Below are 15,853 nucleotides of genomic sequence, written 5' to 3'. Positions count from 1 at the left end.
TCACAATAGTTGGCGTAGTTATTGAAAATCCGGGCCTCCTGGCGGTTCCAACTAAAGGAGTGTTGATGTACGTATTCTGCCGGGACCACATGCTCTGCCGGGCGTCTGCCCCTGGAGGGCCCGCCCCGCGTGCGTGTCTCCTGCCGTCGCACGATCGTGCCATTGCGGTGGTAGGACTCTTCGTGCCCCGGAGTTCTGTGCCTAATCACAATGGCGTTATCTTCCATTATACTTAGCGTCCCGTCCCCGCCCACGTCCACCAGCCGGCGAAGTAGCTGCCGGCCTGGTTTAGTTAAATGGGCCTGACCGCGCGCGCGGCGACAGGACTGCGAGTCATGTGCAGGTCTGAGAATACCTAGTAGATGCCACAGCGACTATAGACTGATTACAGCTGTGGGGTTCCCAGCCTATACCTGGATGCGACAATATACTATCCAACTTGGAAGCGCTGCAAGCTCCACAACACTCGATCTACACAGTGGATATGACTAAACCATGTGCCCGCAGTCCAGCCCAGCAGCTGTAGCATTACGTCTAAAAGCAGAAGAGACGGCCTGGCTACGGAGAGCGTAGGCCAATATGGCACAAATTGACTTCAGTCCACCACGGGTCCCAGACGTCCAATCCCTCTAGAAGGAAGTGTCACCTGCATTCCCTTTCCGAAACCGTCTGCGCGAGCATGACACCGTCACGTGCTTGGCTGTCGCAGGCATTGCCCCCGCACCGAATTCCGCAATACGTTGTGCCCACTCGACTGCACGTGATATAGTCACGTGGGTATGTTGATCTTTTTCTGTATTCGATCGGGCGACGCGAGCCCGTCGTTCGGGACGACCAAAGGGTTGATGGTTGTTTGTCTAAACTGGATCGGCCTCGGTGGCAAATAGACAAAGGACAACTAGGCGTACGATCTGGTATATAAGGCGTAACCGCAGAGAAATTTTCTTTCCTGAAGGTTAGGTCCGTGCGTACAGCATCAAGAGCCAGCTCTCGTTAGATAGGAAGCATAATGGAGAAGATTAGAGAGGTATGTTGGGACGGGTGCGGAGCGGGGAGGTCAGGTGACTAACAGGCAGCAGAAACTAGCGACTTTGAAAGCGGAGTCCGAGCAGTGGCAGGACAAGTATGAGGAGCTTAAGGAGGAGAAAAAGCAGCTCGAGGATAAAAATATTGAGATGGAGAACCAGATCAAGTCATTGACGGTGAAGAACGAGCACCTGGAAGAGGAGCTGGAGAAGCTGGAATCGCAGTTGAACGAGCACAAGCAGCTGGCCGAAGACTCCACGAACTTGCGCTCGCACAACGAGAACTTCACGAAGAAGAACCAGCAGTTGGAGGAGGAGCTGGAGGAGAGCGACACCAAGTTGAAGGAGACGCTCGAGTTGTTGCGCGAGACAGACTTGAAGTCCGAGCAGTTGGAGCGCAAGGTCGCGTCTTTGGAGAACGAGGTACAGGACTGGGAGTCCAAATACGAGGAGTTGCAGACCAAGTACTCGTCTGCGAAGGGTGAGTTGGATGAGATCACCGCCTCGTTGGAACATTTGTGAGTTCGGCGTCGGAGCGCGGAGGAGCCCGGCCGGCTGTCGTGGCGCCCCCGGCTCGGGCGCCATTGCAGCGTGCACCACGCAATGCAGTCATTTACCGCGTATTGCTGCTGCTGCTCCCGGCCACCACGTTTTTCCTATTCATATTCTGTCCGCTTTGAGCTGAGACTACCGGCTCTGCTGTACCCGGGTGATGATTTGCATGACTGTCCGAACGATACCACGTCACACGTAATATATTACTGCCTATCTGAGCAACTAGGATACTATCCTTGGTCTTCGGCTACGCCGATCGTCAGTTATATTGAACATCCTATATACAATATGATATTTTGTCTAGTAGCCGTTTCTTGGCGTGCAGAAAACAAGGTTCGCGGGGTCTGCCTCTGATCCGGCATTTCCTGGTTGCCAGTAGGCATTGTTGCTTGCGGAAATACCGGATCCACTTCAGATCGGGCGTACGCATTCTGCGGTACCATGTATGCTGAAAGTAGTCATTATGCGAAAAATTTTGGAAGCTCCTTGACGATGTTGTCCGGAACTGTCCGCGAAACATTGAGTGCCAAGAAAGTTCCAGGTTGGAAGGACGAAAGGTTCACTGCAATCGTTTGCTCCGCTATCGTGCCATCGATGGTTCCCGAACGTGCGGATCGGGCGCATTCCTTACATATCAATTCGGCACTGAACCACAGTTTTGTAGGTGCGCCTTCCCCTTCGCGTGAGAACTCGCAGGTACAAAATGCATATTACCACCATGGATCACGTACAGAGTCTCCGCCAGAGAGTAGTAGCATGACTGCTACAGAAAGCGTGCGTTCTTCTATGCTACATCGCGATACCTCATACAGCTCCCTCCGGAACCTAAGCTTGTATCATCTCACGGCCAAACAGCACTTTTTGATCGCTATATGCAGAGACATATCCTTGCTGCCCCCTATTTGCTCCGGGATTTCTTCTTTACGCATTGCATGGGAGTTCATATCTGCACCTGAAGGCGACAGGCAATATCCACTGTCTGTGGTGGCGGTTTTCCGCCGTTCATTACTAAAATTCGTCAAGCGAACTCTCCGCCAGCAGAACGGTGAACTGGGAGACGTGGGCGCAATCAGCCGCCTGTCTTCACCGCGAGACGCATTAGACAACCATACATGGCTGCAGAGCGCGCTAAGGTCGACGCGCAGCTCAGAGTACCTGTTGTGCTCTCTCTGGTGCCTCGTCTCAATGTACCTCTCCTATTCTATTCTCGATTCGCTCATGGTACGCTGGATTATGAAATATTCTACTTTTGCCGCCATTTTACGCATCTTTTCGATGTCTTTGATGATTGTTACAGTTGAGCTGCTGCTCTTGTCTTCGCTATCACCGAACGCGGAATACTATCTCCACTCGTGGATCTTGATCAGTTGCATTCTCACAGGAGTTTATATATGGCAGAGCTTTCTCACTTCAAACTTGAGTTATATTGAAGACAATACAACCTCTACAACCTCCGAACCTTCTACCAACTTATCTTCAAGCGCCGGCGCCTCGATTATTCGCACTGACAGTCTCGAAAATACGAATCAAGCACCTGTATTGATTTCAGCATTTGGTGAGCAATCACAACTACGCTCTCCCGTCCGGAGGAAGAGGCTGAAGAAATTTGATTTCAGTTTCTCTAAGAAGCGATCTATTGACCTGTATAATATCACCGTTTTCTGTGTTGTACCTGTTGGACTAGCAAGCTTTGTTACAATGCTTGGCCTTCTCCGGAACCTTATTATCCAGCGATTGGACGTTGAACAACTTGATAGGCTTTTCAAAGAAATGTCACAGGAGTAATCGCATTGAAATCCAACTTGATAGGCTTTTCAAAGAAATGTCACAGGAGTAATCGCATTGAAATCCAACTTGATACCCAGCTATATACTCATTACATGGCATATATAGCGTAAAACTAGTTTAATGTCCAAAACCCACCTGCGTGAGGTAAATTATCTAAGACATATATAAGTCACGTGACCTCGATTTCTCGATATTAAAATTTTGCACAATCGTTCAAATTCATAGTGTATGCCTCAGTCAATAGCCAACACGACGTAAAATTGCTCTTTGGGCTTAGATTATTAAACTGATCAGGGTTGCATAATGGTTGTCCATGTTCTAGGTAAGGCCTTTAAAGGGAAGGAGGTAGTGAGAATTGGTCTTGCTTCGAAGTTTTACGGCATTGGATTAAAAACATCCGAACGGTTGTGCGCCAAGCTGGGTCTCTATCCTTGGATGCGGATGCAAAGCTTAACAGAACCCCAAATCATGGCTATGAGCACTGAACTATCGAAAATGACCATCGAGGACGACGCAAGGGCTATTGTTAAAGAGAATATTGCTCTAAAGAGAAGAATTGGATCGTATGCTGGTTTGAGACATGCGATGGGTCTTCCAGTAAACGGTCAGCGCACACGTACAAATGCTAAGACTGCTAGAAAACTGAATAGACTTGATAGACGTGGATACCATACGAATAGCTCTCCTAGCAGCATGTCTGAGGGTATTCTTAGAATTATAGGATTCCGCCGTTTCTGAAAGGAAAACGACCTGCGTGCATGAGACTTGCTGGCCACTGTTTTCCCTTGTATATAATATGTAAATTTCTACCAACTTGCCTGGGCGGCTTAGATGGCTATGCTGCTACTAAAAATCATAATCATCTTGGAAGGATTTCCAGTCCTTCAGTTCCATGAGATGTCTCATTGTCGGCCTTCCATGGGGACAGTTCCATGGCTTGTCAAGCTCACTTAATTTTCGCACAACTTCAGTCATCGTGCGACGAGTTAGCGGCTTACCAATCATGATGCTCATTCTACAAGCTCGCATGGCAAACATGCTCCTAATCTTAGAACACGCGATCGAGTTTTTATTGACACCATCGCACTCTTTTAGAAGAGAAAGCAGCTCATAGAAATCTTCAATGTCAAAAATAGTTTGCTTTGAAGTGGGCATGCCGGTGAGCTCTATGCGACTGCCCTGCTTCTGTGCTTCATTAACACGAATCTTAAAGCCGTTCTTTTTAAATAGTGGTAAGTTCTCCAAAACCAAAAGTTCATCTATTACGCTTAACTCAACAGTGAGTGGTTTAATCAAGTGCTGCGAATTAAAAACCGTACTCTTCTGTAGATTTTCAAAGTTATACTTTTCATCGCTGGCATGTTGATCAACGATAAAAAGGTCATGCTTGTTTTCGGCCCTGCGAGCAACGATTATAAAGCCAAGATTAAATTGCCCAATAATAGACATCTCCTTGAAGTCGCGTTTCGAAACTGTAAGGGTAAGATAGTTCTCCGCATTTATAGCGTCCTCGAAGTCCTCATTCCTAGAATAACTTGTAGTATGATTGGAAGAACGATCTTGCTCAGAAATAACTTGCATTGTCTCCACTATTTTCTCAAGATTAGCATTTATGCATGTCACTAGGCATTGCGTTTCAGGTAATGCATTCCCAACAAGTGGCTTACGATCTGGAACAGATTGTGTTCTTTGTGATTCTGGTGGAGCCGTACCTCCAAAAGTTGAATCTTCGTTTTCCGCCGAGCAGGAATTGCATGGACGAGACTTCTTGTCAGACATAAACTCAAGTGGCGCCGCTCTATCTGACATATCTTCCTGACTCTCTTCTGCATACGTGCGGTTACCTGGCTCTAGTTCGTCCTCAGTCCCTACGTCTCTTCTTGCATGCATATCCCTTGTCGTCAGATATGTTTCTCTCTTCGGGCTAGAAGGGTCCTCATTTGTAGGATCTTGAACAAAAAGTAGTTTGTTATTCTCCAGCTGCGCAGTCTCTTCCAGGGTTTTACTTCCGATGCTTATTAATACTGGTTCTTTAGATGGTTCCTGACTTTGGCTATAGGCCATTGGTTCCGGCGACTTGTGAAGGTATGCATTGAGAGTCCTCTGGGTAGAACGTGTGGTCCTCCCTGTAGTTTTAGCAGCGGGCTTGGCCGGGACTGGTACATCAGGCTGAGGTAAAATCTCGGCTGGCGTTGCAGGTTCTATTTCTGTGGGTGGCTCTACACTAGGATCCAATACTTGGGCGCTACTAGTATCGCATTCGTCAATATCATCTATGGCCACGATGACAGAACTTTCTTCTTCCATAGGCTGGGAGCATGCAGTAATCTCGGAACATGTGGTAGTATTATGTAGGTGATCGTCTTCGAATGTCCCAATCAGCTCCTGGCTGGGAACGAGTTTGCGCCTTTTGACCTTCAACTCGGAGTCTTGATGTGGGACTGGCAGTGACGGTAAAGATTTAGGCAGCATGAGCTCCTGTTCGTTAAAATGCCCGTCCAGTTTCTCTGCTAAACTTTGGAGGACATACTCTTCATTGTGAAGCAATACAGTCCTCTTATCCGGAGTCACATTCACGTCTACAAACTGCGGGGAGAGCTCAAAATTTAGAATAATGACGGGATACTGGACGTTGTTGAAGCTTCGATATATGTCATTGCAACACTTCAGGACTTGTGGATAGTCAACGGGTCGTTTGTTAATGTAGATGAATTGGCGGTCTTTGCCGCTGCGGCCACAGCCAAAAGAGGCACGCGATATATAACCCGTGACAGCTATTCTATGGTCAGCATCGTCCAACGTAGAATCTTCACTGTACTTCTTCAACATTTTCTCTTTATACTCATTCAAATCAAGATGCAGCCCGACCTTCTGCAGCCCGTGCATTCCATCGGAGCCAAAGACGGTTAGAATGTTCTTCGAGATATCGTTCCTCCCGGGTGTCGACAGTAAGAGCGACTTGCTACCCGCTGCATTGACGTTAAATATCGACAGCCTGCAGTTTTCGGACAGGAGAGCGTAGCTCTGTAGGAGAGTCACGCATTTGCCGAATTGCTTCTTGAAGTTGCGGACAAACTCCTTCTTGCGCACTGGCATATTGTTGAACAGGTGTCGCAGCTGAACCGTCGTGCCCTTGTTGCGCGACGTCACCGTCTTCTTCACCAAGCGCCCATGCGAATCATACTCGAGCTTGTGTGCCTTCGGCCCCTTCTGCGTTGTAATCACCGTGAGGCTTGCCATCGCACAGATCGACGCGAGCGCCTCCCCTCGGAACCCGAACGTAGTCACTCGCGTCAAATCCTCAAATTCCTCGATTTTCGACGTGTGATGCTTCAGAGCTAGCGAGTCAAAATTCGAATCAGGTATACCGTCGCCATTGTCCGCGCACTCTATAGCTTCCAGTCCGTAGTTGCGGAACGTGATTTCAAGTTTGTCTGCGTGCGCGTCCAAGCTATTCTCTACCACCTCTTTCACCGCTGCCACGAGGTCAATAATGACTTGCCCAGATGTGATCCGATGGACATCAGCCTGATTAATCGCATTAATCTTGCCAGACATATGTCACTTGCCCGTCTCTGTTGGCCTTTATCCGCAGTGTAGCTTGCGTGCCTCAGTCTTTTTCAGGTTAAATCTTTTCAGTCCGAACCTGGCGGTCCGCACTCACTGGTGTGAATGAGAACAGAAGAATGGCGCTGAGTATAGAGCAGTGGCTGCTGCTCTACCTAAAATGCTTCATCAACGCCGTTCTTTACTACCGCAACGTGTACCCGCCTGAGTCGTTCAGTTGGAACAAGTACCAGGCGTTCAACTTGCCCCGGCACATGCCCATCACGAGACATCAAGGCCTACAGGATTATATAGAAGAGCTGTGCCTCGATATAACGAGCAAGCTAGTACATCTGCGAAGTTTTAGCCTGCATATCGTCGGTGCAGGCGTGGCAGGGGCGGCGGGCCAGCTCTGGGAACGGTACATACTGGACTTCGCAGAGTGGAACCACGGAGGTGGCGAAGTGCACGAGTCCGAAGCCTTCGATTCGCTACGTGCGTGCTTGAACGACCTGCTCTGTAAGCTGGAGCAGCTGCCTGCGGTGGCACCGGGGCGTGTGGCCATAGAACCAATCGTGGAAACATTTCAGCTCGAGCTCGGACGTGCGGTGGGGCGGGTGAAGACCGATTCGGAGAAACTGGCATTGGACCGGAATGTCAACTGGGTCAGGTGCGCAGAGGCACAATGGACCCAACGCCGAAGCGGACAAGGGCCGATGGCGCACAGAGTACAAATGACGCCCGTGGCCGGCTTTCATGCGGGACCGTTGGCGATTAACCAGCATTTCGAGCGCACCATTGTAGGGCCGACAACGGAGGACAATATATATGCGGAACGTGCCACTAGGGCACGCAGATAAATATAGTTACATACCAGGGACAAGACAGATAAGCTTCAACTGGGGCCCCAGAATGCACCGGGCGCTGCTGCATCTGCGCTCCGCTGCCGAGACCCAGCATCATTGCCCGGGTGTCGGAGCGTGAGAACGGATGCGCCGCTCATTCGAGGCGCATCGCGCGCTTCAAGTTTTCGTAGCACAAGTAGCTGATGGCGACTGCCGGGCAGACCTTGGCCAATGTAGGAACCAACCCTTTGTATAAGCCGGGGAGGCCCTCGCGCTGGACGGTCTTCCGGAACACGTCTTGAAAGCCGTCGTAGCGATGCGGGTGCGCATACGTGCCCTGGGCCTGGAGCCGCGTCCGTAGAAGGTTGATAGGGTAGACCACCGTGGCGCCGACCGTACCGCTGAAGGCGCCCATCGGCAGCACCACGAGATTGCTCATGACCACTTCGTTCTCGGAGATGCCCAGCGCATTTGCGCGACGGGTAATGTACCAGCGTTTGAGGGCCGAGAAGGTGCCGAGGTCGAGCGCCGCGTACGGGAACACGCCCAAAATGCCAACGCCAAGGCCGCGGTAGAAGAGTCGCAGACCCCCCTCGCGGTACATGTCCTTCGCCGTCTTGATTAGCAGCGGCAGACCCCGGCAGCGCGTATCCAGGGGCGCACACTGTATGCGAAACTTCAAGGTGTCGATTGGGTAGACCGAGAACTGCGCCATGATGCCGCCAAGCCCCCCCGCAACGTACGTCGACAGGCGCGAGAGCTCGCCCGTCTCGCCGCAGCCCTCCAAGCCCGCCAGCACGCGCTTCGCCAGCTCGAACGAGCCGAACTTCATCGCCGACTCCGGGAACACCTTGATGACGTTGAGCCCGTTGCCCAGGTAGAACGCGCGCAGGCCGCCTTGCCGGTACAACGACGTCGCTGCCTTCACCAGCGGCGACCGGATCTTCGCCGGGTCCGCGCGGGGGTTGTGGTGCAGCAGCTGCTCCGGCGTGTGCAGCAACGGTGACGACAGGTCCGTCCGCGCAATCAAAAACACCTTGATGCGGTCGAACGGCGCCGTGCACGTCCGCGACACCACGCCTGCAAACCCCCCCGCCAGGAAGAACCCGAAGCCCCGCACAAAGTCGTTCGTCAGCGTCATGTCCCCCTCCGACGACAGGTCCTCGCTCGCGTAGTACGAGTACGCCGTCCGCAGCCGCGACCCCGCCTGCCGCGGCGTCAGCAACAGCAGGTCCCGGAACTGCTCGTACGTCACGTACCCGCCCCGCGCCCGCGGAAACGCCCACTCCAGAAACCGCCCGCCCTCGCCGCCCACGTAGCCCTGCAGCTCCGCCGCGCCGACCCGCCCGTCCGCATCCGCGTCCAGCTGCTCCCACCCCCGCCGGATCTGCCGCTCCGCCTCCCCCAGGTACCGTTGGAAGTCCGCAAAGTCCACCACCGCGTCCCGGTCCGCGTCCAGCGCCGCAAACACCGCCGCCACCGCCTCCGCGCTGTCCCGCAGAGGGTGTCCCTCCCGCTCGAACGCTCGCTGCAGCGTCGCCAGGTCCACGCGCCCCGTCCCGTCGAGGTCCAGTCGCCGGAACAGCTGCTCGTGCCGCCGCCTTTGCTGCTCCTCGCTTTCCTGTCCCGCGCTCATCTTGCTGCTGCCCGGCTGCTGCGCGCCGCCGTGCTCGTCCCTCTTAACGCTGCGTGCCAAAAGAAACGCTCCGGCCACGCCCACAAAGCGCACCCGCCGCGCCAGCCCTGGGCTTGCGTCAGAGGCCCAAACCGTGCCCAGCGGCGAAATTTTTTCCGCTCGGCAATAGTGCCAGGTGTATAAAAGATCCGCCCCACGCACATTCCGGCAGGTCAGCAGAGGCGCACCGTACAGGCCGCATATAAGATCAGATGCTATCAGTATTGAGAAACGCCGGCAGGCCTGCCGGACGCGGGCGAGTTTTTGGGAGCAGGGGCCTTTTCGCAGGGATGGTCTCAAGAAAAAATGGCGCCGCAGACGAGCGCGCACAGCGTGCGGCCAGTCAGCCCGACGGACAAGCGACGGCGCTGAACGACGAGTTTGAATTTTCCAAGCTGCTGTGGGCCGGGCGTCCGGTGCAGGGCGAGGGGTTCCGGGCGACGTGGGTCAACGCGCTGGCAGAGCGGCAGAAGCAGCTGGCGGCGGGCAAAGTGATTGACTCGTACATGTACAACAGCGTCAAGTCGACGGAGGTCGGGGAGAAGACGCGGGCGGAGTCGTTCTCGTACCTGGTCCTGCCGTTCAAGGACGACCCAGCGACGGCGGACTTCTACGTGAACGCGGCCGGGCGGATGCGAATGGGGCAGATCTTCCAGGACCTGGACGCGCTGGCGGGGCGGATCGCGTACCGGCACACGGCGCCAGCGGAGCCGGTGATCGTGACTGCGTCGGTGGACCGGATCTACCTGCTGAAGCGGTTGGGGCAGATTACGGACTACAACGTGGTGCTGTACGGGAGCGTGGTCTGGACGGGGCGGTCGTCGATGGAGATCTCGATCAAGGCTGCAGCGCTGGACGGGGCGGTGCCGGAGAAGGTGAGCGGCTCGACGATGGACGAGCGCGACGTTTTTCTGACGGCTTCGTTCACGTTTGTGGCGCGGAACCCGGAGACGCACCGCTCGCTGGCGATCAACAAGTTGCTACCGCAGAACCAGCAGGAGTGGGTGGAGTTCCGGCGCGCGGAGAGCCACAACAGCGCGAAGAAGCTACAGGCGCAGAGCGAGAGTCTAGAGACGAACCCGCCTACCGCGGAGGAGTCGCGGATGATCCACGGGTTGTGGCGCGCGTCGCGCGCGACGCCGCGCGAGCTGCGTCCGCGCGGCGTGGTGTCGATGCAGGACACGAACCTGAAGTCGACGATGTTCATGCAGCCGCAATACCGGAACCGACACTCGTACATGATCTTCGGCGGTTACCTGATGCGGCAGACATTTGAGCTGGCGTACTGCGCGGCGTCATCGATCTCGCACTCTCTGCCGCGGTTCGTATCGCTGGACTCCACCACCTTCCGCGCGCCAGTGCCGGTCGGCTCGATCCTGCACATGGACGCGACGGTCGTGTACACAGAGCACATCCGTGGTGGACCAGACGGGGCCACGCCGGCGGCGGACGCGCTGGTGGACTACCAGCCTACAGCTGTGAACAAGCTGTCTGAGAATAAGGACGACTTTCTGTCGTGTCCTGGCACGCTGGTGCAGGTCAAGGTGGACACGGTCGTCCAGGAGCTGGCGTCGGAGCACAAGTCGAAGTCGGGGTCGTTCATCTTCTCCTTCTTCGCACCCGCCCAGCAGGACGGCAGTGACTCGGACGCGCGCTTTGTGTCCGTCGTGCCCGAGACCTATTCGGAGATGATCAACTACGTCGAGGGCAGAAGACGTGCGGTGAACACTGCTATGTACGCCTCGAGAGTGAAGCGCCAGAGTAAGTTATGATTACGAGGTCTTTGATACACACCATGTTGCTATGCGCAATGTCAAATATTCTGTTATAGGTTCTATTTTATTACAAGCGATTATATTGTCTTTTAATTATGTATATAATATGCAGGGGACGCTGTGTGGACTAGTCGCGCTCCGGCTCCTGGCCGATGAGACTTGCATCGCTCACGTTAACGCCGCCACGGTTAGGCAAATTGACTAGACGTTTGGTGCTCTGCTTCCTCATCGGGGCGGTTTTTCCGAAGCGCGAGTCAGTAGATCTTTTGGGGGTGAACTGATAGGTGTCGCCCTGCTTGACTGGTATAAAATCTGACCCTCCGCTGCTGTCTGAGGCTCTCTTGCTCTCATTACTGTCAGCACTAAGCCCCGACTTATACTTGGTCTCGGTAAGAGGGGGTAGTGTGTATTTACCAGTAGAGGCGTCGGAGATCGGTTTGCCTGTTCCGCTCAGAAATACCGAGTCCCGGGGGCCTAGGGTAGATTTGCTCGGGTCATGGGGAATGTTTGAATGCGTGGTGACCTCCGTGTTTAATAGTTCCGCAGTGCTGACAGTCTTTAATGAGCCGTGGCTTTCGCGCCGCGACGCTGAGGGCGCAGCACGTTGTGCCGAATTTCGCTTGGACATGTGCGCAGAGTACCGCCAAGACCTCCTCTGCGAGGGTTCGCTGTTGTAGTAGACGGATGCAGACTTGGGATCCGTCGTAATATAAACGCTGTCGCTCCTGGGCAGACCGTGCTCCGCTGCTGCAATGCGGTCCATAGCGTCCACACTCAAGACGCTATCATCATCCGCTTTTTCTTCGAATTCGTCCTTCTCGTTGACTAGCGACGTGTCAGAGGAATGCTCATCGAAGTGAAGAGCGTTCAGCGCGGCCATCTTTTTGGCCTCGGACTGAGAAGCCGGTGGATCCGCGAACGGGTTTGCGTTTGCCTCCTTGCGGCGAGACTTACTTGCGAACATGTTCGGACGATTGGCTGGGTTGCCGAGCTTTGGGCTGCTGATGTGTTTCGTGGAGTACTCTGGATCCTTAGCCTCGCTCTTCTTGGATTGTCGGCGGCGCCAGAGCAAGAACAGCAGAAGCAACACTGCAAGGATTACCGCAAGTGGGATCACAATCCCGCAAACAATCGCGACCAAGCGTTTCAAATCGCGATCGCTCTTTTTGTTCTCTGAAACAGGTTCTCCCACACTGGAAGTTGCGGAGGTTGCTGCGTCGCTGGTAGTTGCAGTGTCTATGGCAGTAGTGGTACTGGTGATGGTGGATGAATGCCCAGTAGACGTTTCGGAGGGAGAAGACGTGCTAGAGCTCCTGGTCGTACTAGTTGATGGTTGCACTTTTGATCGCCCGGAGAATTTCAAAGGAAGTGTTTCCGACTTCGTTGCTCCCTTGGCCGTGATTTCGACGGATAGCTCGGAGAAATCTTTCGGGACAACCCCCTGGAAAGTCAGATTAGACTTCGTAAAATGGAGCCAGTCGGCGCCAGAATAACTGACCGATACATCGAACGAAGACGACCTGAGGAACACAGAGGGTGAAAGGTCATACTGAAACCAGGAATTCCGGGTGGCCATCACAACAGGCAATTCGGACACAGTAAATAGCCGCTCGGTAGATTCGATGGTTATTGTTAGATATATTGTGTTTCCATATATGTCTTTCACGGACACAGTGAAGTTAGCAGTCGCAGGCTCAGACAACTTTCCATATAGCTTGGAGCCGCTATTTTTCACCCACTTTGGGTTATCATGCAGGGTGATGGTGCTCAATTCCGCTTCCGTGATCGGTTTGCCATTCAGCAAAATATAGTTTAGCGGAAGCTCGTAGTCTAAAACGCCCTGGTCAGTTACGTTGATGACGAGCGGGCTGGTGATAGTCGTCGTCAGTTTCTGCGCGCTCACCACCACCCCGAACGGCACTTCCACGCCAGTGAACCCCTCAAAATCGGTTGCAATGATGGTCAGTGAATACGGCACCTCCGGCGCGGTATTAGAGTTCACCACCGGTGGCGTGCCGCTGAACCGGAGCTGGCTACTGTCAAAGAAGAGCCACGAGGGGAGCGGTGCGTGGAATCGCTGCGTCAGCCCGTAGTACGCAACCACGGGGCTTTCCTCGGAGCCAGCCACAAACATCTGCTTCGGGATCACCACGTTCAACGACTCGCCCGGCAAGACCTTCAGCGAGTTGCGCCCGTCAGTGTTGCCGGACTGCTTGAGCACGTTAAGAATATCGAAGCCGGGCGCCAGCCTGGGCGCCATCCGTGACGTCGCGACAAGCCGGTACTTCTGCTGCAGCGTCGTCCCGTCCCCCACGTCCGTCCCCTCCACCACGATGTCGAAGAAACGCGTCCCCTCCGCGCCCACATATTCGCGTGTTGCCGTCCCGTACAGCAGCCGCCGGCTGCCGTCCCAGTTCAGCCACTTGGGCTGCCCGGAAACCGCATACTGCACTTTCGACGAGCCCTTGTCCGACTGGAAAGTGTTTTCCGACAGCTCGAACTGGAACTCCTGTCCCACCCGCGCGACAGCGGGGAACTGCTTGCTGATCGGATACGCCTCCGTAAGCAACCCTCGCACCAGAACGAGGAGTCTCGCAATGAGCAGAATACGAACACACTGCATGTCTGTTCTTGGTAGCAATAGTACACACCTGCTACTGCACAGAGCCCCGGTGCAGTGCGTGCCAACTAATCAGTGTCTCGAGCCTTCACTGGTATCCGCAAAGTGGCAGGCAGTGGGATAGAGGGTGCACCTGTACGCTCAGTTACAGTATTTGGAGCCTGAATGCGGCAGCCCAAACAGCCAGATCCCACGCCAAATAAAACACTCTAGCAGAAAGCGGCAGACCGCCAAAATCGGGCACACGCGACCCGTTTTCGTTCTCTGCACGGTTTGGCGTGCGGGAACGTGCGACAACGTTCCCAATAAGGCAATAACCGTCCGAATAAGCGTTTGCGAGCGCCAGCGAAGGAACTGGCAACGCGAATTCCCCGCCTAAAACGACGACTACAGCTCCGCACGCACCTAGAAAACGTGTGGCTGTGCATATGCCTGCGATGTGACTGCTAGGCGCGCTGCTCCGTTGCAGCAGAGGCCGGTTGCGCGCGGCAGCCATCAGCTTGCCGCTTCGGGTGCTGCTGCATCGCACAGTCGGGCGCGAAGTCGAGGCTGCAGCATGGCCGTTGGCGGGGATCTGCTCGGAGCAAAGACCCCATTGTCACGTGACCGGATTGCCACGTGACCGGATTGCCGATCGCCGCTGCGCGCTGACGGCTTGGCGTGGCTCTTGGTTTTCGTTATCAGGGTAATGGGCGTCAGTGGGGTTTGCCAACCAACCCCTTTTAGAATGTGGAAAGCTGTCCAGTTAATGGTGCGGACTACCCTATAGCACAGCAGACGCAGGGGCCCACGGTGCAGCAGTTTGTATTCCCCCAAGCATGCCGAAGTTAGAGCAGTTCGAAATCAAGAAATACTGGCAGATATTTTCCGGGCTGAGCCCTAGCGACAATAAGGTCACGCACGACCAGGTGGCCCCCATTTTGCACAACTCGAAGCTGGAGGCGGGGGTTTTGGGTAAGATCTGGTTTCTTTCGGATATAGACGGCGACGGAAACCTGGACTTCGAGGAGTTTGTGATATGCATGCGGTTGATTTTTGACATGGTCAACCAGAACATCACGGCGGTGCCCGATGAACTGCCGGACTGGCTGGTTCCGGGCTCTAAGGTAGAGCTGGTGCGGCAGCGGGCCAGTCAGGGAGGCGTAGCGGCGGCGTCGGCTGCGCCGGCGTCGGCGGGTGAGGCGCCGGAGATGGAGTGGTACATGTCGCCAGAGGACCGTGCGCTGTACGAGAGGCTGTATCAGAAGTGTCAGACCGCCACTGACGGCTCCGTGGGTTACCAGGGGGTCAAGCCGGTGGTGACAGAGCACTTTCAGAAAATCACGCAGCCAGAGCTGGAACAGGTGTGGGCGCTGGTTAACCCGAAGGGATTTGCTGCGATCGACAGAGACCCCGTCATGTACTTGTTCCACCTTCTCAGGCAGCGGAGTGACGTGGGCGCCAAGATCCCCGCGGGCGTACCGGCCTCCCTGGGAGAGACGTTTGCGAAGGAGCGGGTCACTACCGACATAGCTAATGAAGGCCAGGGTGCTATCAGAAAAAGCGAGCTCCACATTGCCAGTGCCAGCAGGTCAAATTCTGCTCGACCAAAAAACGAGAACAGCGATTATTCCGCCACCGCAGGGACGGACTGGGAGGTGGTGCAGCTGCAGCGTGAGCTCGCTGCCTTAGATTCTCAGCTGTCCGATTTGAAACAGCAGCAGGAATCGGCCCCTCCAACCAGAGCAGAGGTCCTGCGGGAGCAGTTTGAAGGCCTGTTGAAGTTCAAGCAGGCGCAGTTGTCTACGTCTACCAATAGCTCACCAGCGATGAATGTCCTGAGTCTCACCGAAGATATAGACAGCTTGGAAGAGCAGGTAACAGTTCTGCAGCACTACCTCAGTACTCGGAGCGAAACCCTACAGCAGTTACAGTGGGAAATTCAGTCATTAAAGTAGGAGGCCTGCTGGCGTGCACTTTAACCACACATTGTATAATAAAATTACAATAGTAAAATAGTAGTCGAAAGTAATATCGGCGTGGCA

General features: G+C 54.3%; 9 protein-coding genes across 9 annotated transcripts; 6 read left to right on the top strand and 3 right to left on the bottom strand.

The window, feature by feature from the left end:
• Positions 1 to 1,009: 1,009 nt before the first annotated feature.
• TPM1 (tropomyosin TPM1) lies at positions 1,010 to 1,547 on the top strand (the record flags this gene model as incomplete). Its single annotated transcript, NM_210633.3, has 2 exons — positions 1,010 to 1,027; positions 1,080 to 1,547. 2 exons carry the CDS (start codon positions 1,010 to 1,012, stop codon positions 1,545 to 1,547), a joined length of 486 nt encoding a protein of 161 aa, NP_985279.3.
• A 474-nt stretch (positions 1,548 to 2,021) lies between these two features.
• On the top strand, positions 2,022 to 3,365 carry EOS1 (Eos1p; the record flags this gene model as incomplete). The annotated part of the gene is made up of 1 exon (NM_210632.1): positions 2,022 to 3,365. One exon carries the CDS (start codon positions 2,022 to 2,024, stop codon positions 3,363 to 3,365), a length of 1,344 nt encoding a protein of 447 aa, NP_985278.1.
• A 306-nt stretch (positions 3,366 to 3,671) lies between these two features.
• SWS2 (mitochondrial 37S ribosomal protein uS13m) lies at positions 3,672 to 4,106 on the top strand (the record flags this gene model as incomplete). Its single annotated transcript, NM_210631.1, has 1 exon — positions 3,672 to 4,106. One exon carries the CDS (start codon positions 3,672 to 3,674, stop codon positions 4,104 to 4,106), a length of 435 nt encoding a protein of 144 aa, NP_985277.1.
• A 108-nt stretch (positions 4,107 to 4,214) lies between these two features.
• PMS1 (ATP-binding mismatch repair protein) lies at positions 4,215 to 6,926 on the bottom strand (the record flags this gene model as incomplete). Its single annotated transcript, NM_210630.1, has 1 exon — positions 4,215 to 6,926. One exon carries the CDS (start codon positions 6,924 to 6,926, stop codon positions 4,215 to 4,217), a length of 2,712 nt encoding a protein of 903 aa, NP_985276.1.
• A 128-nt stretch (positions 6,927 to 7,054) lies between these two features.
• REV7 (Rev7p) lies at positions 7,055 to 7,774 on the top strand (the record flags this gene model as incomplete). The annotated part of the gene is made up of 1 exon (NM_210629.1): positions 7,055 to 7,774. One exon carries the CDS (start codon positions 7,055 to 7,057, stop codon positions 7,772 to 7,774), a length of 720 nt encoding a protein of 239 aa, NP_985275.1.
• Positions 7,775 to 7,913: 139 nt separating this feature from the next.
• Positions 7,914 to 9,395, bottom strand: SAL1 (Ca(2+)-binding ATP:ADP antiporter SAL1; the record flags this gene model as incomplete). Its single annotated transcript, NM_210628.1, has 1 exon — positions 7,914 to 9,395. The coding sequence occupies one exon, from the start codon at positions 9,393 to 9,395 to the stop codon at positions 7,914 to 7,916; it is 1,482 nt and encodes a 493-aa protein (NP_985274.1).
• A 251-nt stretch (positions 9,396 to 9,646) lies between these two features.
• On the top strand, positions 9,647 to 11,206 carry AGOS_AER418C (AER418Cp; the record flags this gene model as incomplete). The annotated part of the gene is made up of 1 exon (NM_210627.1): positions 9,647 to 11,206. One exon carries the CDS (start codon positions 9,647 to 9,649, stop codon positions 11,204 to 11,206), a length of 1,560 nt encoding a protein of 519 aa, NP_985273.1.
• Positions 11,207 to 11,336: 130 nt separating this feature from the next.
• Positions 11,337 to 13,832, bottom strand: AXL2 (Axl2p; the record flags this gene model as incomplete). Its single annotated transcript, NM_210626.1, has 1 exon — positions 11,337 to 13,832. One exon carries the CDS (start codon positions 13,830 to 13,832, stop codon positions 11,337 to 11,339), a length of 2,496 nt encoding a protein of 831 aa, NP_985272.1.
• Positions 13,833 to 14,647: 815 nt separating this feature from the next.
• Positions 14,648 to 15,766, top strand: END3 (End3p; the record flags this gene model as incomplete). Its single annotated transcript, NM_210625.2, has 1 exon — positions 14,648 to 15,766. One exon carries the CDS (start codon positions 14,648 to 14,650, stop codon positions 15,764 to 15,766), a length of 1,119 nt encoding a protein of 372 aa, NP_985271.2.
• Positions 15,767 to 15,853: the final 87 nt, after the last annotated feature.

This window comes from Eremothecium gossypii, chromosome V (assembly GCF_000091025.4).
Source record: "Eremothecium gossypii ATCC 10895 chromosome V, complete sequence".
In the NCBI taxonomy this organism is placed as follows: domain Eukaryota; kingdom Fungi; phylum Ascomycota; class Saccharomycetes; order Saccharomycetales; family Saccharomycetaceae; genus Eremothecium; species Eremothecium gossypii.
This window is presented reverse-complemented; position numbering and strand designations above follow the sequence as displayed.